Source organism: Lucilia cuprina, chromosome 3 (genome assembly GCF_022045245.1).
Source record: "Lucilia cuprina isolate Lc7/37 chromosome 3, ASM2204524v1, whole genome shotgun sequence".
NCBI lineage: Eukaryota > Metazoa > Arthropoda > Insecta > Diptera > Calliphoridae > Lucilia > Lucilia cuprina.
Window position 1 is genome coordinate 21,886,630 of NC_060951.1, and position 18,797 is coordinate 21,905,426.

Below are 18,797 nucleotides of genomic sequence, written 5' to 3' on the forward strand. Positions count from 1 at the left end.
CAGTGCTTTCTAGATACACCACTCATGTAATCAACCGTCTTGAGCTGAATATCGGATATATGGTTTTTAATGACCGCTAGGAAAACACTACAAAACTGGTAACAGCAATATTATTTCCAGTAATATATCGTGTCCTCTTACCCAAATAAGAGAATTATCATCTCGCCATCTTATCAACAGGTTGAGTGCCAGTATAGATTCTGATATACCTATATTTGATAGTATCAATACCTATTTATTGCCCTTTTTATACCCTAAACCACTTTAGTGGGTTTTACCCGAGTAGCTCATAATTATGTTTAATTTATTCGTCAAAATAGCGGCAAAACTAAGTTTTATACTAGCCTTGAAGACCTTGTTAAATTTCGTGCTTCTTTTGACCCAAGCCCTCTTAGAAAGCTTACAAAGTCATTCAAAAAATGACTTTAATATCACCAATTCGCTTAAAAAGACTAGTGTCATAGTGAAATTTAGCATAAATACATTTTATGTAACCGTAAATTCATCCTCCAAATTTTATGAGGATCGCCTCAAACGGGGAGCTTAGGGGAAAGCCCCAATATAAAGCATATTTCAGAAAATTAGTTTTTTAACAATAAATTGCTTAAATACATCAAGGACGAGGTACAAATCAAATCAAGTTAATTCCCGTTTGGCATCCCTAAACGGCACTACCTTTGAGATACAATATCTAAAAAACTATACAAATTTTTTTATGTAGTATGTTACATACAATAAACACTTGATAATGTGATCTAATAAATGTCGGGGTAGCTCCTATTTTCGAATGTGCTCGATTGAGTAAATGTTAGATGACTTGACTTTTTCAGAAGGATTGTAGATTCAATCTATAATGTTTCCTATTGATTTGTATGGCAAAACTGCGAATTTTAATTTTGTAATAAAACATCAAAGAGGATTAAAATCAGATAAATTTAATTTTATGAATAACTAATATGATTATTAATTGGCACGTGATTGCCAACTAAAAAAACTATTCTACTTTGTACTAAATAGTCGCTATTAAATATTCGTCGAGAACATAATAAATATTAGTTATTAAATAATTATTTTTTAAATTATCAACACTGGTTTCGCATTTTATTATCTTCAATACAGTTTTTAAAGAAAGCTAAACGAAATCAGCTGTTACATTTGTTTAGAAAATAAAACACAGAGCAAAATTAATTTATAGATTAGGAATACAAACAAACGTTTTTGTTATTTCTCTTTGCGATTCTATTTTTGTTATCATAGAAATTAACTCAAAATTCGTACAAAACGTAATGAGAATTAAAATAAGTTATTATACCCTACACCACTATAGTGGGGAGGGTATATTGGCTTTGTGCTGATGTTTGTAACGCACAATGATATTGGTCTTATACCCACCTTAAAGTATACCAATAGGCTCAGAATCATTTTCTAAGTCGATTTAGCCATGTCCGTCCGTCCATGTAAACCTTGTAATCGCAATTTTAAAGATAATTCAGTGAAATTTGGTACATGATCTTCTATTGTCCCAGGTACGAAGCCTATTGAAAATGGTTAAGATCGGTCTATTATTTCACCAAGTTTCCATAAAACTGAACCCCTAATAGGGCTTGTAAACCGTGTCATCAAAGAACAGGTCGCAATATTGGAGATTATTCCTTGAAATTTGGCATATGATCTTTTATGTAGATGAAGCTTATTAACATCGGTGCATTATTTCACCTAGCCCCCATACAACTGGACACGTCGAATATGTTCATAATATGTTGACCTCCTTCAAAATTTTACTTAAATGGTTTAAGTATATCTGAGACAAGGTGCAATAAAACATAAATGTTTAATTACTTAATCACATTCTACTCTTTGCAACAGGTGTAGTGTATTAATAATTATGAAAACTTAATCAAATTTTACTTTTTGTAACAGATGTAGGGTATTATATGGTCGGCCTCGCCCGACTATAATTTCTTACTTGTATTTTTTATTTAAATAAAATAGTTCTTATATAACAACAATTGAGAATATACTATGTCTATACACATACATACGTATGTATATATGTATAGTTATGGAATAAGTTTTGATATATATAGAGAAAATTTGTCTTCAAATAGATAAAAAAGAGTATTTTTTAATGACAAGCAGCTTTTTTCGGTTGATGATTATCATTTGTTTGTTGTTTTATTTATTTGTATAAAAATAAATTGGGTTTGTTGTTGTGTTATTTTTTTGAACAATACTGTAGACGATCATTGAGTGGAATGTTTTTAGTTATTAACAAATAGTCAAAAAGAAAGGTATTATTTTTTTAATTCTTTTAAATTAATTTTAAATAACTGATTCTTACCAATTCAATTTGACAAAAACAGGGTTTGTGTGTGCATTTTACTATGGGTTAATATATGAATAAAAATTAAGTTGTAAATATTCGTAGTGTCTTAACAATATAATAATAATAATAATATTAATTAATAATTATAATACTTTAAAACATATAAAATTAAAAATTGTGAATATGTTATTTTTATCAAGTGTCTGTTTTACAAATAATAATAATGTGAATAAAAAACAATAACAAATAATAAATTAATATTAATCAATCATAGTGAGAGATAAAGAAAATACATTCTCTCATAGAAAAACTAACAAAATTTCATTATCAGATGTTGTTGTAACAGGTATGGGATTTGGAAATTGTAAAATATTGTTCGATATAGTGTTATTTAAGAATACTCCAATTTATAAGTAAAATAAATAAAATTTTATACAGTGTGAAATAAGATCATCCCAAAACTTTAAGAAAACATGAAAAAAGTTTATATGGTTTATATGTATGTTAAAACAATTAACATATTCAATTAAAAAATGCTAAAAAATATAAATATTTTGTTCATTTAATTTTTTATACCCTACACCACCGTAGTGGGGAGCGTATTACACTTTTGTGCTGATGTTTATTTTTTTTGCCCGTTTTTACCCCCTTTGGGTGGGCTTCCGATACTATAAAAGGCGTAGTTGCTTTAGAACAGAAAAAAATGGTCTCAATGCACAAAAGCACTAATTTTTGCAGTTTTTTCCCCGTTTTGTTATATTTTTTGTCCCCTTTTGGCCCAACTTTCGCAACAGTACTATGCTAATTCATATTTCTGAAGCTTTAAAAAGCTTAATGGAATATATTTTGGCTTAAGTAAAGACAATCGGTTTAGCCGTTTAGGCGTGATTGACGAACAAACAAACAAACGAACAGACTTACAATGAGATTAATAATATATATTAGGATATTAGGATTATATCTCAGCAAAAATAAAACGAAGAACTTCCAAAAAATAACATATATCACCACTTCAAATGTAGCACTTAGTGATTTTTTTACCATATATTTTTTAAAATTGAAGTTACATTTTGTCGTACTGAAAATATTTGAATTAAACCAATTTTATTTTCGAGTTAATAAATAAATACGTGTAATTTATGATCTTTTCCAGTACTTCATTGGAGTAAATTCTACTTCTGTGTATTCATGGTGTAGAGTATCACATGGTCGGCTATGTCCGACTATACTTTCTTCTACTTGTTTTAAGTACTTTTCAAATTGAAAAACTTTTAGCATTTACGTCAGTTATTTTTATCATTTTCAATATATCGCCGGATTTGAAAAATAAAAATATACATATATGGTATGTGTGTTAATAATGTGTATGTTTCTGATCTGAACTTACAATAAGGAACTAAAAGCCACAATAGGGGGTTTAAAAGTTACAAAAAAACTGAAAAAAGTATAATTTGAAAAATACAATTGGATTAAATTATACGTTTGTGGAATGTTCTAATAAAAAAGAGTACCATTTTCGGCCGTTTCGTCTAGGAATACAATTTTATCTAAAAATCACAAATATAACTCATACGACTCTAATCTGCATTCATTTGTTCCGGAAAAAATGTGCAATTAAAAAGACAAAACAGTTTAGACATATTTGATTCTATAGTTGTCTTAGTACCCGAATTCCTAAATAATGTATGAATAAACAGTTTTTCATTTTTTTTTAAATTGTCTCAATAATTAAATTCCCCGTTTTTTTCCTTTTTAATACTTTTTTCCCAAAGAACATTCTAATATTTTGTTAAAATAAATATTAGAGTTAGATTGTATAAGAGGTACGTATTTCTAATAATAATATGTCAATAAACAAACTTTCGGAAAAAAGTACGAAAAATACAATTTTCTCAATTTTACAGAACTGAATTTTAAAAAAATACAAAACAGGCGTCTCACAATTATGATAGATGTGTCCAAAATATTTACAAATATTATCAAAAAAGGTATCAAAATCACCTTTGTTACACATCGCCCCTTAAAAGTACGAATTTCGAAAAAGTACCAGGAAAAGTACTTAAGCGATCAGAAAAAATTTAACAGTATATAAGAGCAATACTCGGATTTGCACGGATATCTTTATTTAGTAATGAGTTATTTGCGTTTAAGGGGACATAGTATGGGACCTATGACCAATTATGAACCAATTTTTCTCTGAATAAATTTTATTGATATATGTAAGATTTTCATTTGTAAAATTTTGCGAAGATATCAATATTCTAAGGGAAGTTATTAACAAATAACTAATTTCCCGGGAATAAGTACTTTTGTAAGGGAGGTACATATATGAAATTGTGGACCAATTCCGTTATTTTTTAACAACAATAGAGCTCTCATGCAAAAACGAATGAATGATGATTTTCATGAAATTACATCGCATAGCTTTCGTAAAAATTACAATCGAATGTGTAAATGTTTGTTTTAAATTTTGATTCATAACTTTTCCCGATGTGAACCGATTTTATCTATTTTCAATACCAAAATATTTTGGATAATAGTGAATGTTTTCGGTGAATTTTTTTTTCTGACATCCTTTGCTTAGTTTTAACGTGAGCGTCTTTTAGGCAGAAAGACTTATCAAATCAGTAGTTGATAAGGACCCAGAATATATTTCTTAGTATTACACAGAATGACAAACTTATATATACCCTTAATTACCACTGATAGTGTTGGAGGATATAAAAACAAAAAATGTTAACGGGATCTATAAAAATTATTAAAACTATGTTATAGTACCAAAAATAAAATTTACCTTATCTCAAAACAACTAGTTATGATTAAAGCAAAAAGATCTGTGATAACAAGAAATCAGTTCCTAACAATTAAATTTTATTTAAGGTTTGTTATTTGCCAGACATCAAAAATGCATATTTATCTGTTTGTACTAGAGTAGATTGCACTTAATTTTGACAATCTCTCGATGTTTTATAAGATATAATTTTTAATCTTATCTAACGACAAAATGATCCATATAATAAACAAACTTTCGGTACATAAAAAATTAAATATTTTATATCAAAAAATAGGTTTATGAGATTATAAAGGCAGAAGAAATCAATTTTAATTTTAAGTAATACTTTAGATACATACAAAGCTTATTTGTAACGTACAAATATAGGACATTTTAAAATAAAACAGAGATACACCAGATACGCTTGGCAGAATATCATTTTAACGGTAGATATTCTGCCGGCTAAAATAATTTTGTATGAAAACTGTCACTTACGATAAAATTATAACCAGGCATTGAGATAATAGGAGTTATTATCGTATGTATATAATTTGTGTTTTAATTACAGATGCAGCGCCTTAGAACTCTGACGCAACTGAAAAATACTTTGCTATCACCCACATTTCGCACATACAGCGTATCATCGACATTGCCGGAATTAACGCAGGTAATTTATAAGATATATGTACAAATTTAAACTATATTTGAGGTTTTCTTTAAATAAATAATCTATAATAATCGGTTGTTTGTCATTGAAATCTCTTATGTTCGTAATATTATGGACATAAAGCAGTCTAGAGGATTTATTTACTTAAACATACAATGACTTTGGAAAATTGTTTTCTGCTTTATATATTTAACACTACGAACTATATCTTTAAAAAGGATATACTATAATTTACGGCAAACATTCACATTTAATCCTCTAGCAGAAAAAAGATTAAGATAGAGAGGAGATTAACAATACAAACATTTTAAAGTTACTGATTGACTAATTCATTTTCAGGTACAATTTAATGTCAAGCGTGGCAATTATGCCGAATTAAATGGCAAAGATGTGACCTTTTTTGAGTCGTTAATTGGCACCACGAATGTTTTAAAGGACGGTGAAGATGACTTACAAGGTTACAATACGGACTTTTGGCGTACTGTGCGTGGTAACAGTAAATTGGTGCTTAAACCCGGCTCAACTCAGGAAATTTCCGAAATTTTAAAATACTGCAATGACAGACGTTTGGCTGTTTGTCCCCAGGGTGGAAATACCGGTGTAGCGGGTGGATCTGTGCCAGTATTTGATGAAATTATTCTTTCTTTAGCTCGTCTAAATAAAATCATTAGTATTGATGATATAACGGGTATCACAGCCTGTGAATCTGGTTGTATATTGGAAAATTTGGATGCTAAAACTAGAGAATCCGGACTAATAGTGCCACTTGATTTGGGAGCTAAATCAAGTTGCCATATCGGTGGAAATGTATCAACTAATGCTGGTGGTTTGCGTGTTGTTCGTTATGGTAATTTGCATGGTTCTGTGTTAGGACTGGAGGCTGTAAGTGAACTAAATACTACATATATATTGAGTAGTATTTTGAAATTATGATTTTTATCTTCCTAAAGGTATTGGCTGATGGAAAAGTTTTAGATCTTATGTCAGATTTCAAAAAAGACAATACTGGTTATCATCTAAAGCATTTGTTCATAGGCTCAGAGGGTACTTTAGGTGTGGTTACCAAATTGGCCATTTTATGTCCACCTGTATCTGAATCTGTTAACTTGTCATTCTTGGGTAATTAATTATGAGACATACTATCAACAGAATGTATACATACAATAATTTTTAGCTCTTAATTCATTCGAAAGTGTTTTGGAGACATTTAAAAATGCTAAACGTCATTTGGGTGAAATATTATCCTCCTGTGAAATGATTGACGAGAAGTCTTTAGCAGCTAGCTGTGAAAATTTCAATTTCAAGTATGTTATCGTATAATCAAAATTACATTTAAATTAATTAGGCAATTATATACTCTTTTTCGTTAAGGTCCCCCATTACGGGATTTCCCTTCTACATGATCATCGAAACATCTGGCAGTAATGCTGATCACGACATGGAAAAACTTAATAATTTCTTGCAACACTGTATGGAGAAAGGTGATGTAATCGATGGAACGTGTACTAGCGAACCAAGTAAAATGTTAGAATTATGGAAAATTCGTGAATTAATTGCACCGGCTTTAGATAAAGATGGATATTGTTTTAAATATGACATATCTCTGCCCTTACGTTCCTTTTATGAAATTGTCAATGTTCTTGATAAACGTGTCGGTCATATGTCAAAACGTGTTTGTGGTTTTGGTCACTTGGGGGATTCAAATCTGCATCTTAATGTTTCATGTGAGGAATATTCGACTGAACTATATAAAATGATTGAACCATTTGTCTACGAATACACATCCCAGCTAAAGGGCAGTATAAGTGCTGAACATGGCATTGGTTTCCTCAAGAAAAACTATTTGAAATTTTCTAAAAATCCAGATGCTATAGATATGATGAGAAAAATGAAACAAGTTTTAGATCCAAATTGTATATTGAATCCTTATAAAGTTATAGATTAATTATACGTTAATTTTGTATTAATAAATCAGTAAAGAACAGAACAAGTATTTTGACAATAATGAAAAAGATTTGATGTTTTTATTTTAATTTTTTTTTAGATAGATAGATAGATAGATAGATATAGATAGATAATATATATATTATATATATATATATAATATATATAATATATATATATATATATATATATTATATATATATATAATATTATATATATATATATATATATATAATATATATATATATATAATATATATATATATATATATATATATAGATAGATAGATAGATATCTACTATCACTAACTAGTTCCCTATTAGATATACGCTCAACACAATTCGCTAGAAGTTTTAAAAAGTTCTAATATATACTATCACTAACTAATTCCTTATTAGACATATGCTTAAGACAAATCGCTACAAATCTTATCAATATTATCAATATTTCCCTTTAATGTATGATATAGCTACAATACTCATTACTAAAATATCACTCGGACACTTAAAATAATATAGATATATTTAACTATATAAAATATATTAGTTTTTAATGCTCAGTTCAAAAAATTTAATTTTGTATGCATAGAATATTGTTTCATAAGTTGGCATCACTTGTAAATAAGCGAAAGAGTTTAAAAACAAAACAGAAAACAACCAGAACATATGTTTTATTAACTAGTCGTTTAATAGCTACGGTGTGTGTTTGTTTAGAAAAATATCTGAGAGATAGAGAGAGGTGCTTATTATATATAAAAACGTAAATATATTTATTATTTAATTATTTTTTTAATATAAATTTATAATATAATAAACCTATATTTAATTATGTATTTTTCTAATTTTGCTATTAAAGAAAACAAAAGCGAATATATTTTGCCTCTATCTACGCACATTTATTGTGTTTTTGTTATATTACGTAGCAGGGATGGTAAAATTGGTACGATCATAGATTTTTTATACTATTTAATGTTCAAAAGTACTTCAATTGAATCGGAAATTGTGCTTATTTTTATCTTGATTGATATTATATAAATATTAATCTTATTAAAATTTCGTTGTAAATACCTACTTTAAATGACAATTATCGGAAATTTAATATTTGAAAAAATAAACCTTATTTACAACTGATAAAAACTTGAAAAATTCAATTTTTATCATATTATTGTTTCATGTCATATTCGGAATCGGATATACTAGTAAATATCCTATATAAATAAGATCATATGTGATTTTTAACTAATGTTTATTAATTACATATTTATTAAAAATTAAAATCCTTTTTATAAATACTTATTTTAAAGTTCTAAAAAAAGAGTAAGATTTTCCTCCATTTAGTCTAGAAATACACTTTAAAAAACCTAACCTAATCACGTTATTGATTCATATTATTTTCATTAATTTTGTTTTTCAGTCAGTTTAATTTAAAATGATTTGATCGTTTATATCATTAACATATTTATATAACACACCATCAGGATAATATTTGTAAGATAGCTATGAAATACCATGTACCCAATTATGTAGCAAATGTCGTCAAACTATCTAAATGGGTAATATTCAGGGGCGGATAAAAATTCATCATATTTATTTGATTCTGAAACAAAATCTCATTTTCCATCCCTGTTGCTTATGTATGTGAAAAAATATTCTTTATTTCTCTTCTAAATCTCCATAAAGATGCCAGACATTTGTTTAAAATGTTAAGTTTTTTATTCAAATATCGAATATAATAAAAAATACATTAATAAATAAACCCATAAAAAAGTAATAGGTATTTACATACATTATGTATGTACCTATGTCATCTTCTACAAAAATTTAACATTAATGAACTTTTTTTAAGAAAATATTTTAAATTAAACAATTTTTAACGCTCCGGGAAATTTTACGTGAAAACACAAAATAAATTTAAAATTTTAGTTTTGAATGAAAATCAATGAAAATGTTTCGACATTGAGAAATAGGCAGTTTAACTTCTTGCATATTTCTTTGAGAAAGTCTGGTAGCTCAGGTCATAATGTAAGTTTATAAGAGAAAGATACATTATAAAATGTTTCTCTCTTTTTTTTTTTTTTTAACTTTGAAGTGTGTTGGCGGAGTTATTAAACTCACAAACTGCCAGGTTATCCCACAAAAATAAAAAAGTTATATCATTGAATCATCATAATCACAAAAATTCCAAAGTTTTAATGGTCTCCACCAGTTTATATTCGAGTTTAAATGGTCTCCACCAGGTTATATCGTGAGTATTCTATGGTCTCCACCAATAAAAAACATAACCTCACTCTGAGGTAAAACGAAAGCACACGTTTAATGAAGACAACGCATAACTTAGAATTATACAGTATATACGAAGTAGTGCATTAAATTAGTGCGGGGTGAGAAGTAATTCCGTCGAAAGCCCAGCAACAAGCACAAGCCTGACCGTCCTTAAAAAATAAAAACGATGACGCGAGAGTTGTTCCCCAACTCAGACCTGAATTACAACTGAAATGTTTCTCTCAAAATAAAATTTGTTTAGAAAGTAAGTGATAAAGAAATATGACAAAAATGATTTAAGAAATAGATAAGAAATACATATAACGTACAAATTGTTTTTTTATTCTTCTTGTGGATAATTTTCCATTAAAAAGTATTAGAAATATTCACTCAACCTTCACGTGAAGAAATTTATTTAGTTTAAGATTAATAATATTCATATTATTTTTAATGTTTTCAAAATTGAGAGCCCAGAGAGAATCAGATGAAAAAGCAATTGATGAGGAGCAGATATTTTTTGTTCATAGTTTTCATTAGTTTTGTTGTCTTTTTTATTTTACAAAAATAGATCTGTTTGTTGTTGTAATTTTTTTAGATAGATAGATAGATAGATAGATAGATAGATAGATAGATAGATAGATATAGATAGATAGATATATATATATAATATATATATATATATATATATAATATATATATATATATATATATATATATATATAATATATATATATATATATATATATATATATATATATATAATATAGATAGATAGATATCTACTATCACTAACTAGTTCCCTATTAGATATACGCTCAACACAATTCGCTAGAAGTTTTAAAAAGTTCTAATATATACTATCACTAACTAATTCCTTATTAGACATATGCTTAAGACAAATCGCTACAAATCTTATCAATATTATCAATATTTCCCTTTAATGTATGATATAGCTACAATACTCATTACTAAAATATCACTCGGACACTTAAAATAATATAGATATATTTAACTATATAAAATATATTAGTTTTTAATGCTCAGTTCAAAAAATTTAATTTTGTATGCATAGAATATTGTTTCATAAGTTGGCATCACTTGTAAATAAGCGAAAGAGTTTAAAAACAAAACAGAAAACAACCAGAACATATGTTTTATTAACTAGTCGTTTAATAGCTACGGTGTGTGTTTGTTTAGAAAAATATCTGAGAGATAGAGAGAGGTGCTTATTATATATAAAAACGTAAATATATTTATTATTTAATTATTTTTTTAATATAAATTTATATAAAATAAACCTATATTTAATTATGTATTTTTCTAATTTTGCTATTAAAGAAAACAAAAGCGAATATATTTTGCCTCTATCTACGCACATTTATTGTGTTTTTGTTATATTACGTAGCAGGGATGGTAAAATTGGTACGATCATAGATTTTTTATACTATTTAATGTTCAAAAGTACTTCAATTGAATCGGAAATTGTGCTTATTTTTATCTTGATTGATATTATATAAATATTAATCTTATTAAAATTTCGTTGTAAATACCTACTTTAAATGACAATTATCGGAAATTTAATATTTGAAAAAATAAACCTTATTTACAACTGATAAAAACTTGAAAAATTCAATTTTTATCATATTATTGTTTCATGTCATATTCGGAATCGGATATACTAGTAAATATCCTATATAAATAAGATCATATGTGATTTTTAACTAATGTTTATTAATTACATATTTATTAAAAATTAAAATCCTTTTTATAAATACTTATTTTAAAGTTCTAAAAAAAGAGTAAGATTTTCCTCCATTTAGTCTAGAAATACACTTTAAAAAACCTAACCTAATCACGTTATTGATTCATATTATTTTCATTAATTTTGTTTTTCAGTCAGTTTAATTTAAAATGATTTGATCGTTTATATCATTAACATATTTATATAACACACCATCAGGATAATATTTGTAAGATAGCTATGAAATACCATGTACCCAATTATGTAGCAAATGTCGTCAAACTATCTAAATGGGTAATATTCAGGGGCGGATAAAAATTCATCATATTTATTTGATTCTGAAACAAAATCTCATTTTCCATCCCTGTTGCTTATGTATGTGAAAAAATATTCTTTATTTCTCTTCTAAATCTCCATAAAGATGCCAGACATTTGTTTAAAATGTTAAGTTTTTTATTCAAATATCGAATATAATAAAAAATACATTAATAAATAAACCCATAAAAAAGTAATAGGTATTTACATACATTATGTATGTACCTATGTCATCTTCTACAAAAATTTAACATTAATGAACTTTTTTTAAGAAAATATTTTAAATTAAACAATTTTTAACGCTCCGGGAAATTTTACGTGAAAACACAAAATAAATTTAAAATTTTAGTTTTGAATGAAAATCAATGAAAATGTTTCGACATTGAGAAATAGGCAGTTTAACTTCTTGCATATTTCTTTGAGAAAGTCTGGTAGCTCAGGTCATAATGTAAGTTTATAAGAGAAAGATACATTATAAAATGTTTCTCTCTTTTTTTTTTTTTAACTTTGAAGTGTGTTGGCGGAGTTATTAAACTCACAAACTGCCAGGTTATCCCACAAAAATAAAAAAGTTATATCATTGAATCATCATAATCACAAAAATTCCAAAGTTTTAATGGTCTCCACCAGTTTATATTCGAGTTTAAATGGTCTCCACCAGGTTATATCGTGAGTATTCTATGGTCTCCACCAATAAAAAACATAACCTCACTCTGAGGTAAAACGAAAGCACACGTTTAATGAAGACAACGCATAACTTAGAACAGTTATACGAAGTAGTGCATTAAATTAGTGCGGGGTGAGAAGTAATTCCGTCGAAAGCCCAGCAACAAGCACAAGCCTGACCGTCCTTAAAAAATAAAAACGATGACGCGAGAGTTGTTCCCCAACTCAGACCTGAATTACAACTGAAATGTTTCTCTCAAAATAAAATTTGTTTAGAAAGTAAGTGATAAAGAAATATGACAAAAATGATTTAAGAAATAGATAAGAAATACATATAACGTACAAATTGTTTTTTTATTCTTCTTGTGGATAATTTTCCATTAAAAAGTATTAGAAATATTCACTCAACCTTCACGTGAAGAAATTTATTTAGTTTAAGATTAATAATATTCATATTATTTTTAATGTTTTCAAAATTGAGAGCCCAGAGAGAATCAGATGAAAAAGCAATTGATGAGGAGCAGATATTTTTTGTTCATAGTTTTCATTAGTTTTGTTGTCTTTTTTATTTTACAAAAATAGATCTGTTTGTTGTTGCAATATTTTTTTGGGCATTACTGTATTACTAGTGTTTGAGTAGATTTCAGTATTTAGTTATTAGTAAGTTCTCAAAAAGAAAGGTGTTTTAATTTATTTATTATTAAAGTAATTGTCAAAATCAACGGATTGTAATATTTTAATTTAAAGAATATAAAAATAAAAAGATTTTAATTATTTAGTTTAATTATTTTAATTTAAAGAATATAAAAATAAAAAGATTTTAATTATTTAGTTATGTATAAAAATAACAATATTTTAAAGTTAAAAAAACGATTATTAAAGTTAACAATGGTTTACTAACGCTTTTTCCATATAAAAACATGTTGCAAGTCATAGGTACATGTGTGTATATACTTAAAAACCACAATTTATTAACAAGGATCTCATAGTTTGTACAAAGGACGTTTCAATACTCTGACATTTAAATACTAGGGAAAATTGCATTTAAATTTATTTACTAGTAGAACAGAGATGAGTGTGAAGTAACAGACGGTTTTTAATCTTATCTTTATGCAATTAAAAAATTTTAAAATCATACACAATAATAAAAACAAATGAGTACAATGTGCAACCGAAAAATCCGTAGAACATAAACAATTTTTTAGGAATTTGTTTTGAAAATTCATAAAAAATATTTGTTATAATTTAAAACTCATTATTTAAATATTTTATTTTAACGCAATATTAAGGCGTTGTACGATTTGCCTCAGGATGACTTCCTGGTCCAAAGTACAATGCCGCCTATTCAATACCCTCTATTCAAAAATTTCAAATTTAAAATTGTTAATATAAAATTAACAAATACATATGTTTTATTTCAGATGCAGCGTTTTAAAACATTGACGCAATTAAAAAACACATTACTGTTGCCCACATTTCGCACATATAGTAAGTCATCGAAGTTACCAGAGTTAACACAGGTAAATCTAACCTACAGTGTTCGATATAACTGAATATCTATGTATTGATATAAAATAAAGGTATTCAATTTACTTAGTTAACGTTTCTTTTGAAACGCTCAAAGAGTTTTCACTTAATAGAGTATTTCATAATCTCTCTACTGCTACTGAAATCATATATAAATGTAATACTGAAAACAAAAATCAAGGTGAAAATGTATAAAAAATTTGCTTTTTGACCATAATTTTAACACCAATGGGAAAAGAGGATGACAAATTCTAAAAATAAAACAAATATCCCACATACCTATTACATTATATGCTTTAATAGATATGGTTCATTAATCCTCTTGCCGAACAAAAAGTACAGCAAGGGGATTAAGAGAATAATTATTTCACGTTATACATTGTCAAATTTATTTCTAGGTACGACACAAAATCCAACGTGGCAATTATGCCGAATTGAATGGTAAAGATGTGTCCTTCTTTGAATCGTTAATTGGCACCACAAATGTTTTGAAAGACGGCGAAGATGACTTACAAGGTTATAATGTAGATTTTTTGCGAAGTGTGCGTGGTAGCAGTAAACTGGTACTTAAACCCGGCTCAACGCAAGAAATTTCTGAAATTTTAAAATACTGTAACGATAAACGTTTGGCCGTCTGTCCTCAGGGTGGTAATACTGGTTTAGTGGGTGGTTCGGTGCCAGTATGTGATGAAATTGTCCTTTCATTGGCACGTCTAAATAAAATTATTAGTATTGATGATATAACGGGCATTACAGCCTGTGAATCTGGCTGTATTTTGGAAAATTTAGATGCTAAAACTAGGGAGGCTGGTCTAGTGGTGCCAATTGATTTAGGCGCCAAATCAAGTTGTCATATTGGTGGTAATATATCAACAAATGCTGGTGGTTTGCGTGTCATCCGTTATGGTAATTTACATGGTTCTGTTTTAGGAGTAGAAGCGGTAAGTCTGGGAGTTTGAAATTGTATAATAATTATAAGATATAATAATCTTCAAAGGTTTTGGCTGATGGCAAAGTATTAGATCTAATGTCGGACTTTAAAAAAGATAACACTGGTTATCATCTGAAACATTTGTTTATTGGCTCCGAGGGTACTTTAGGTGTAGTTACCAAATTGGCTATTCTATGTCCGCCAGTTTCTGATTCGGTAAATTTGTCTTTCTTGGGTAAATTTATTTGGAAAATATTTTTGTGAAATAAATTCCTCATGATTTTTATTTCTATTACAGCTCTTAACTCATTCGACAGTGTTTTGCAGACATTCAAAAATGCCAAACGTCATTTGGGAGAAATTTTATCATCCTGTGAAATGATTGATGCAAAGTCACTAGCAGCTAGTTGTGAGAATTTCAACTTAAAGTATGTATTTAATAGTTTTTCTGTTAGCAATATGTTGTACTAATCCAATTCCATATGTAGAGCTCCTATTGAAGGTTTCCCATTTTATATGATGATTGAAACCTCTGGCAGCAATGCTGATCATGACATGGAAAAAGTAAATAACTTTCTGCAATATATAATGGAAAAAGGCGATGTGATTGATGGTACCTGCACTAATGAACCTAGTAAAATGCTTGAATTATGGAAAATTCGTGAATCCATTTCCACTGCTTTAACCAGGGATGGTTATTGCTTTAAATACGATGTATCTCTCCCATTACGTTCCTTTTACGAGATTGTCAATGTTCTTGACAAACGTGTGGGTCATATGGCGAAACGTGTTTGCGGCTATGGTCATCTGGGTGATTCAAATTTGCACCTGAATGTTTCCTGTGAGGATTATTCACCTGAACTGTACAAAATGCTCGAACCATTCGTTTATGAATACACGGCCCAGTTAAAAGGCAGTATAAGTGCCGAACATGGTATTGGTTTCCTTAAGAGAAATTACCTCAAATATTCTAAAAACCCCGATGCCATACAAATGATGAAGAAAATGAAACAAGTTTTAGATCCAAATTGTATATTGAATCCATATAAAGTTTTAGGTGAATTAAATTAAATATAATATTAACGATAATTTTGTTTGTACATACATGTATTTAACTTTTTCATAATTGAATGTGATTTTGCAATAAAACTAAATAATTAAATGATAGTTTTTAATGAAAAAGATCTACATCTGGGATTTTCATTTAATTACACAACATTCTAAATTCACTGCTACCTTTTTAAGTTGGTATTTTAACAATGTAGCATCGAATCCAAATGTAGAAACGTATTGTCGAACATAACCCACCATATAATACTTTACATCAGTCAGTTGTTTAAAGTGACAAGATATTTTCTATAAGAGCGCTAATATGGGGTTAGGGGTAAATAAGTGCCTATCCTTATAAATTTTGGTAGAGAAATTTACGTATACTTTAATGTTATTTATTTAGAATTTAATCGTGTTATTAGTGTTTATAAGTGAATTTTGACCTTCAAGTCGTTTTCTAAAGATCATTTTGTATGGGGGCTAGGGTCAAAAAAGTCCAATCATTACAAAGATCGGCATTGTCGTTTAAACTTCTAAAGGACTAACTGCCTGTTTTACAATATCGAAATAACATTTTCGTTCTTATAAATAAGGAATGAGATCGAAAAATTCTTAACACATGTTTTTCATTACATTTTTCAACCAAAGTATTATTTGATTTTTTTTTTTTTTTTGATCAAGTTACCTTTGAAAAACATGTCAGTTATTATGTGTAATGTCAATTATATTAATTTTTTGTTAATCTGATTAAAATGAGTGACCAGAAAAAAGTGCGTACTGAAATTATTAAATATTTTCAACTAAACCCAACTTGGTCTTACAAAAGTTGGCCAAGCATACAAAGGTCTGCCGTCAAACTGTTTCCAATGTTATTAAACAGTACCGGGAGAACTTGTCAGTTGATAGAAAACCTGGTTCAGGTAGAAGGAATGGTCCACATGATGTTTCTAAAGCCAAAAAAATAGAACGCATTTTCAAAAGAGCTCCCAACATATCCGGTAGGAAAGCAGCTCGGTTAGCTCAGTGCTCGGACTATTTGGTACGAAAAGTTAAAGCTAATGCAGGTTTAAAAACATACAAGGCTCAAAAAGTTCCTCACAGGAACGCTTCTAAAGATTTAAAGGCCAAAAACAGAGCACGGAAATTGAAGTCAAGTTTTATAAAAAAATATTCTTGCTGCATAATGGATGACGAAACGTATGTTCTGGCAGATTTTTCGCAACTTCCAGGTCAAAAGTTTTTTGTTGCTGATGCTCGAAGGAATGTTGAAGAAAAGTTTAGGACCCAAAAGCAGACAAAATTTCCCAGAAAGTTCTTGGTATGGCAAGCAATATGCAGTTGCGGCAAAAGAAGCCAATCATTTGTTACAACGGGCTCTATAAATACCGAAATTTACATCAAGAAATGTTTACAAAAAAGGCTGCTTCCATTCATAAGACTTCATAATGTGTCCAATTATTTTTGGCCTGACTTGGCATCCTGTCACTATGGTAAACAAGCCCTTGAGTGGTACAAGAACAATAATGTGGTATTTGTACCAAGAGAGGCAAATCCTCCAAACTGCCCGGAGCTAAGGCCAGTGGAGAGATATTGGGCTCTTGTTAAAAGAGAATTGAAGAGTACAAAAAAGGTGTCCAAAAGTGTGGTAGATTTTAAACGGAGATGGACTACATGTTCAAGCAAAGTGACAGAAAGCACTATAAAAACGTTAATGGAAGGGTTTCCGAAAAGGGTTCAAAATTTCATCACTAGTGATTAAAACTATAAAAATATTTTTTTTTGTAAATTGTAATAATAATTTGAATCAAATAAAAAAATAAAACTGTAAGTTTAGTGGTTTCTTTTTTATAAACATATATGTATGTTAAGAATTTTTCGATCTCACTCCTTATGTATATTGAAAACAAAAAAATATAATTTATTTGTTGTTTTCAATATATTTGTAAGAATGTCAATTCATTTAAGAACATCTCATTGGGGTTTTATGGACAACAGACCTGTTTCCCAAAAAAGTTTCCTAGTGTGAACCAGGTCTAAGTGAATAAAACTTATCTGTTCATAAATCCCCATGAGATCTTCTAAACATTTTTAAAATTAGTTTAAAAATTTCAGTTTTTTGAAACTTTGTTAAACTAATTTTAAAATGTTTAGAAGATCTCATGGGATTTATGAACAGATAAGTTTTATTCACTTAGACCTGGTTCACACTAGAAACATTTTTTGGAAACTTTTGATTTTTGTATGTGAGAGAAAGAGAAGGAAATATCTACCATATCTTTCTCTCACACACAAAATCAAAAGTTTCCCAGTGTGAAACAGGTCTGTTGTCCATAAAACCCCAATGAGAATGTTCTTAAATGAATTGACATTCTTACAAATATATTGAAAACAACAAATAAATTATATTTTTTTGTTTTCAATATACATAAGGAGTGAGATCGAAAAATTCTTAAAATACATATATGTTTATAAAAAAGAAACCACTAAACTTACAGTTTTATTTTTTTATTTGATTCAAATTATTATTACAATTTACAAAAAAAAAATATTTTTATAGTTTTAATCACTAGTGATGAAATTTTGAAACCCTTTTCGG

The 18,797-nt window shown here is 28.2% G+C and overlaps 2 protein-coding genes across 5 annotated transcripts; both read left to right on the top strand.

Moving 5' to 3' along the window:
- Positions 1 to 2,197: 2,197 nt before the first annotated feature.
- Positions 2,198 to 7,778, top strand: LOC111675149 (D-2-hydroxyglutarate dehydrogenase, mitochondrial-like). Its single transcript, XM_023435892.2, has 6 exons — positions 2,198 to 2,291; positions 5,668 to 5,766; positions 6,106 to 6,648; positions 6,717 to 6,885; positions 6,941 to 7,070; positions 7,138 to 7,778. The coding sequence occupies exons 2-6, from the start codon at positions 5,668 to 5,670 to the stop codon at positions 7,709 to 7,711; spliced, it is 1,515 nt and encodes a 504-aa protein (XP_023291660.1). The 5' UTR covers positions 2,198 to 2,291; the 3' UTR covers positions 7,712 to 7,778.
- A 621-nt stretch (positions 7,779 to 8,399) lies between these two features.
- LOC111675138 (D-2-hydroxyglutarate dehydrogenase, mitochondrial) lies at positions 8,400 to 16,339 on the top strand. 4 transcript variants are annotated; one of them, XM_023435873.2, is made up of 6 exons: positions 8,400 to 8,469; positions 14,115 to 14,213; positions 14,619 to 15,161; positions 15,218 to 15,386; positions 15,450 to 15,579; positions 15,640 to 16,339. In XM_023435873.2, exons 2-6 carry the CDS (start codon positions 14,115 to 14,117, stop codon positions 16,220 to 16,222), a joined length of 1,524 nt encoding a protein of 507 aa, XP_023291641.1. In that variant the 5' UTR covers positions 8,400 to 8,469; the 3' UTR covers positions 16,223 to 16,339. The 4 variants fall into 4 exon arrangements, with proteins under 4 accessions (XP_023291641.1, XP_023291646.1, XP_046802553.1 ...); XM_023435878.2 differs by having other exon boundaries at positions 8,430 to 8,448; XM_046946597.1 differs by lacking the exon at positions 8,400 to 8,469 and adding an exon at positions 10,218 to 10,236.
- The last annotated feature ends 2,458 nt before the right edge of the window (positions 16,340 to 18,797 follow it).

Bases quoted from the DNA above. Each gene is read 5' to 3' on its own strand.
- LOC111675149 (XM_023435892.2), top strand. From the start codon at position 5,668: ATGCAGCGCCTTAGAACTCTGACGCAACTGAAAAATACTTTGCTATCA. The intron at 5,767-6,105 runs GTAATTTATAAG...ATTCATTTTCAG, and splicing joins CATTGCCGGAATTAACGCAG to GTACAATTTAATGTCAAGCG. The intron at 7,071-7,137 runs GTATGTTATCGT...TTTTTCGTTAAG, and splicing joins TGTGAAAATTTCAATTTCAA to GTCCCCCATTACGGGATTTC.
- LOC111675138 (XM_023435873.2), top strand. From the start codon at position 14,115: ATGCAGCGTTTTAAAACATTGACGCAATTAAAAAACACATTACTGTTG. The intron at 14,214-14,618 runs GTAAATCTAACC...ATTTATTTCTAG, and splicing joins AGTTACCAGAGTTAACACAG to GTACGACACAAAATCCAACG. The intron at 15,162-15,217 runs GTAAGTCTGGGA...TAATCTTCAAAG, and splicing joins CTGTTTTAGGAGTAGAAGCG to GTTTTGGCTGATGGCAAAGT.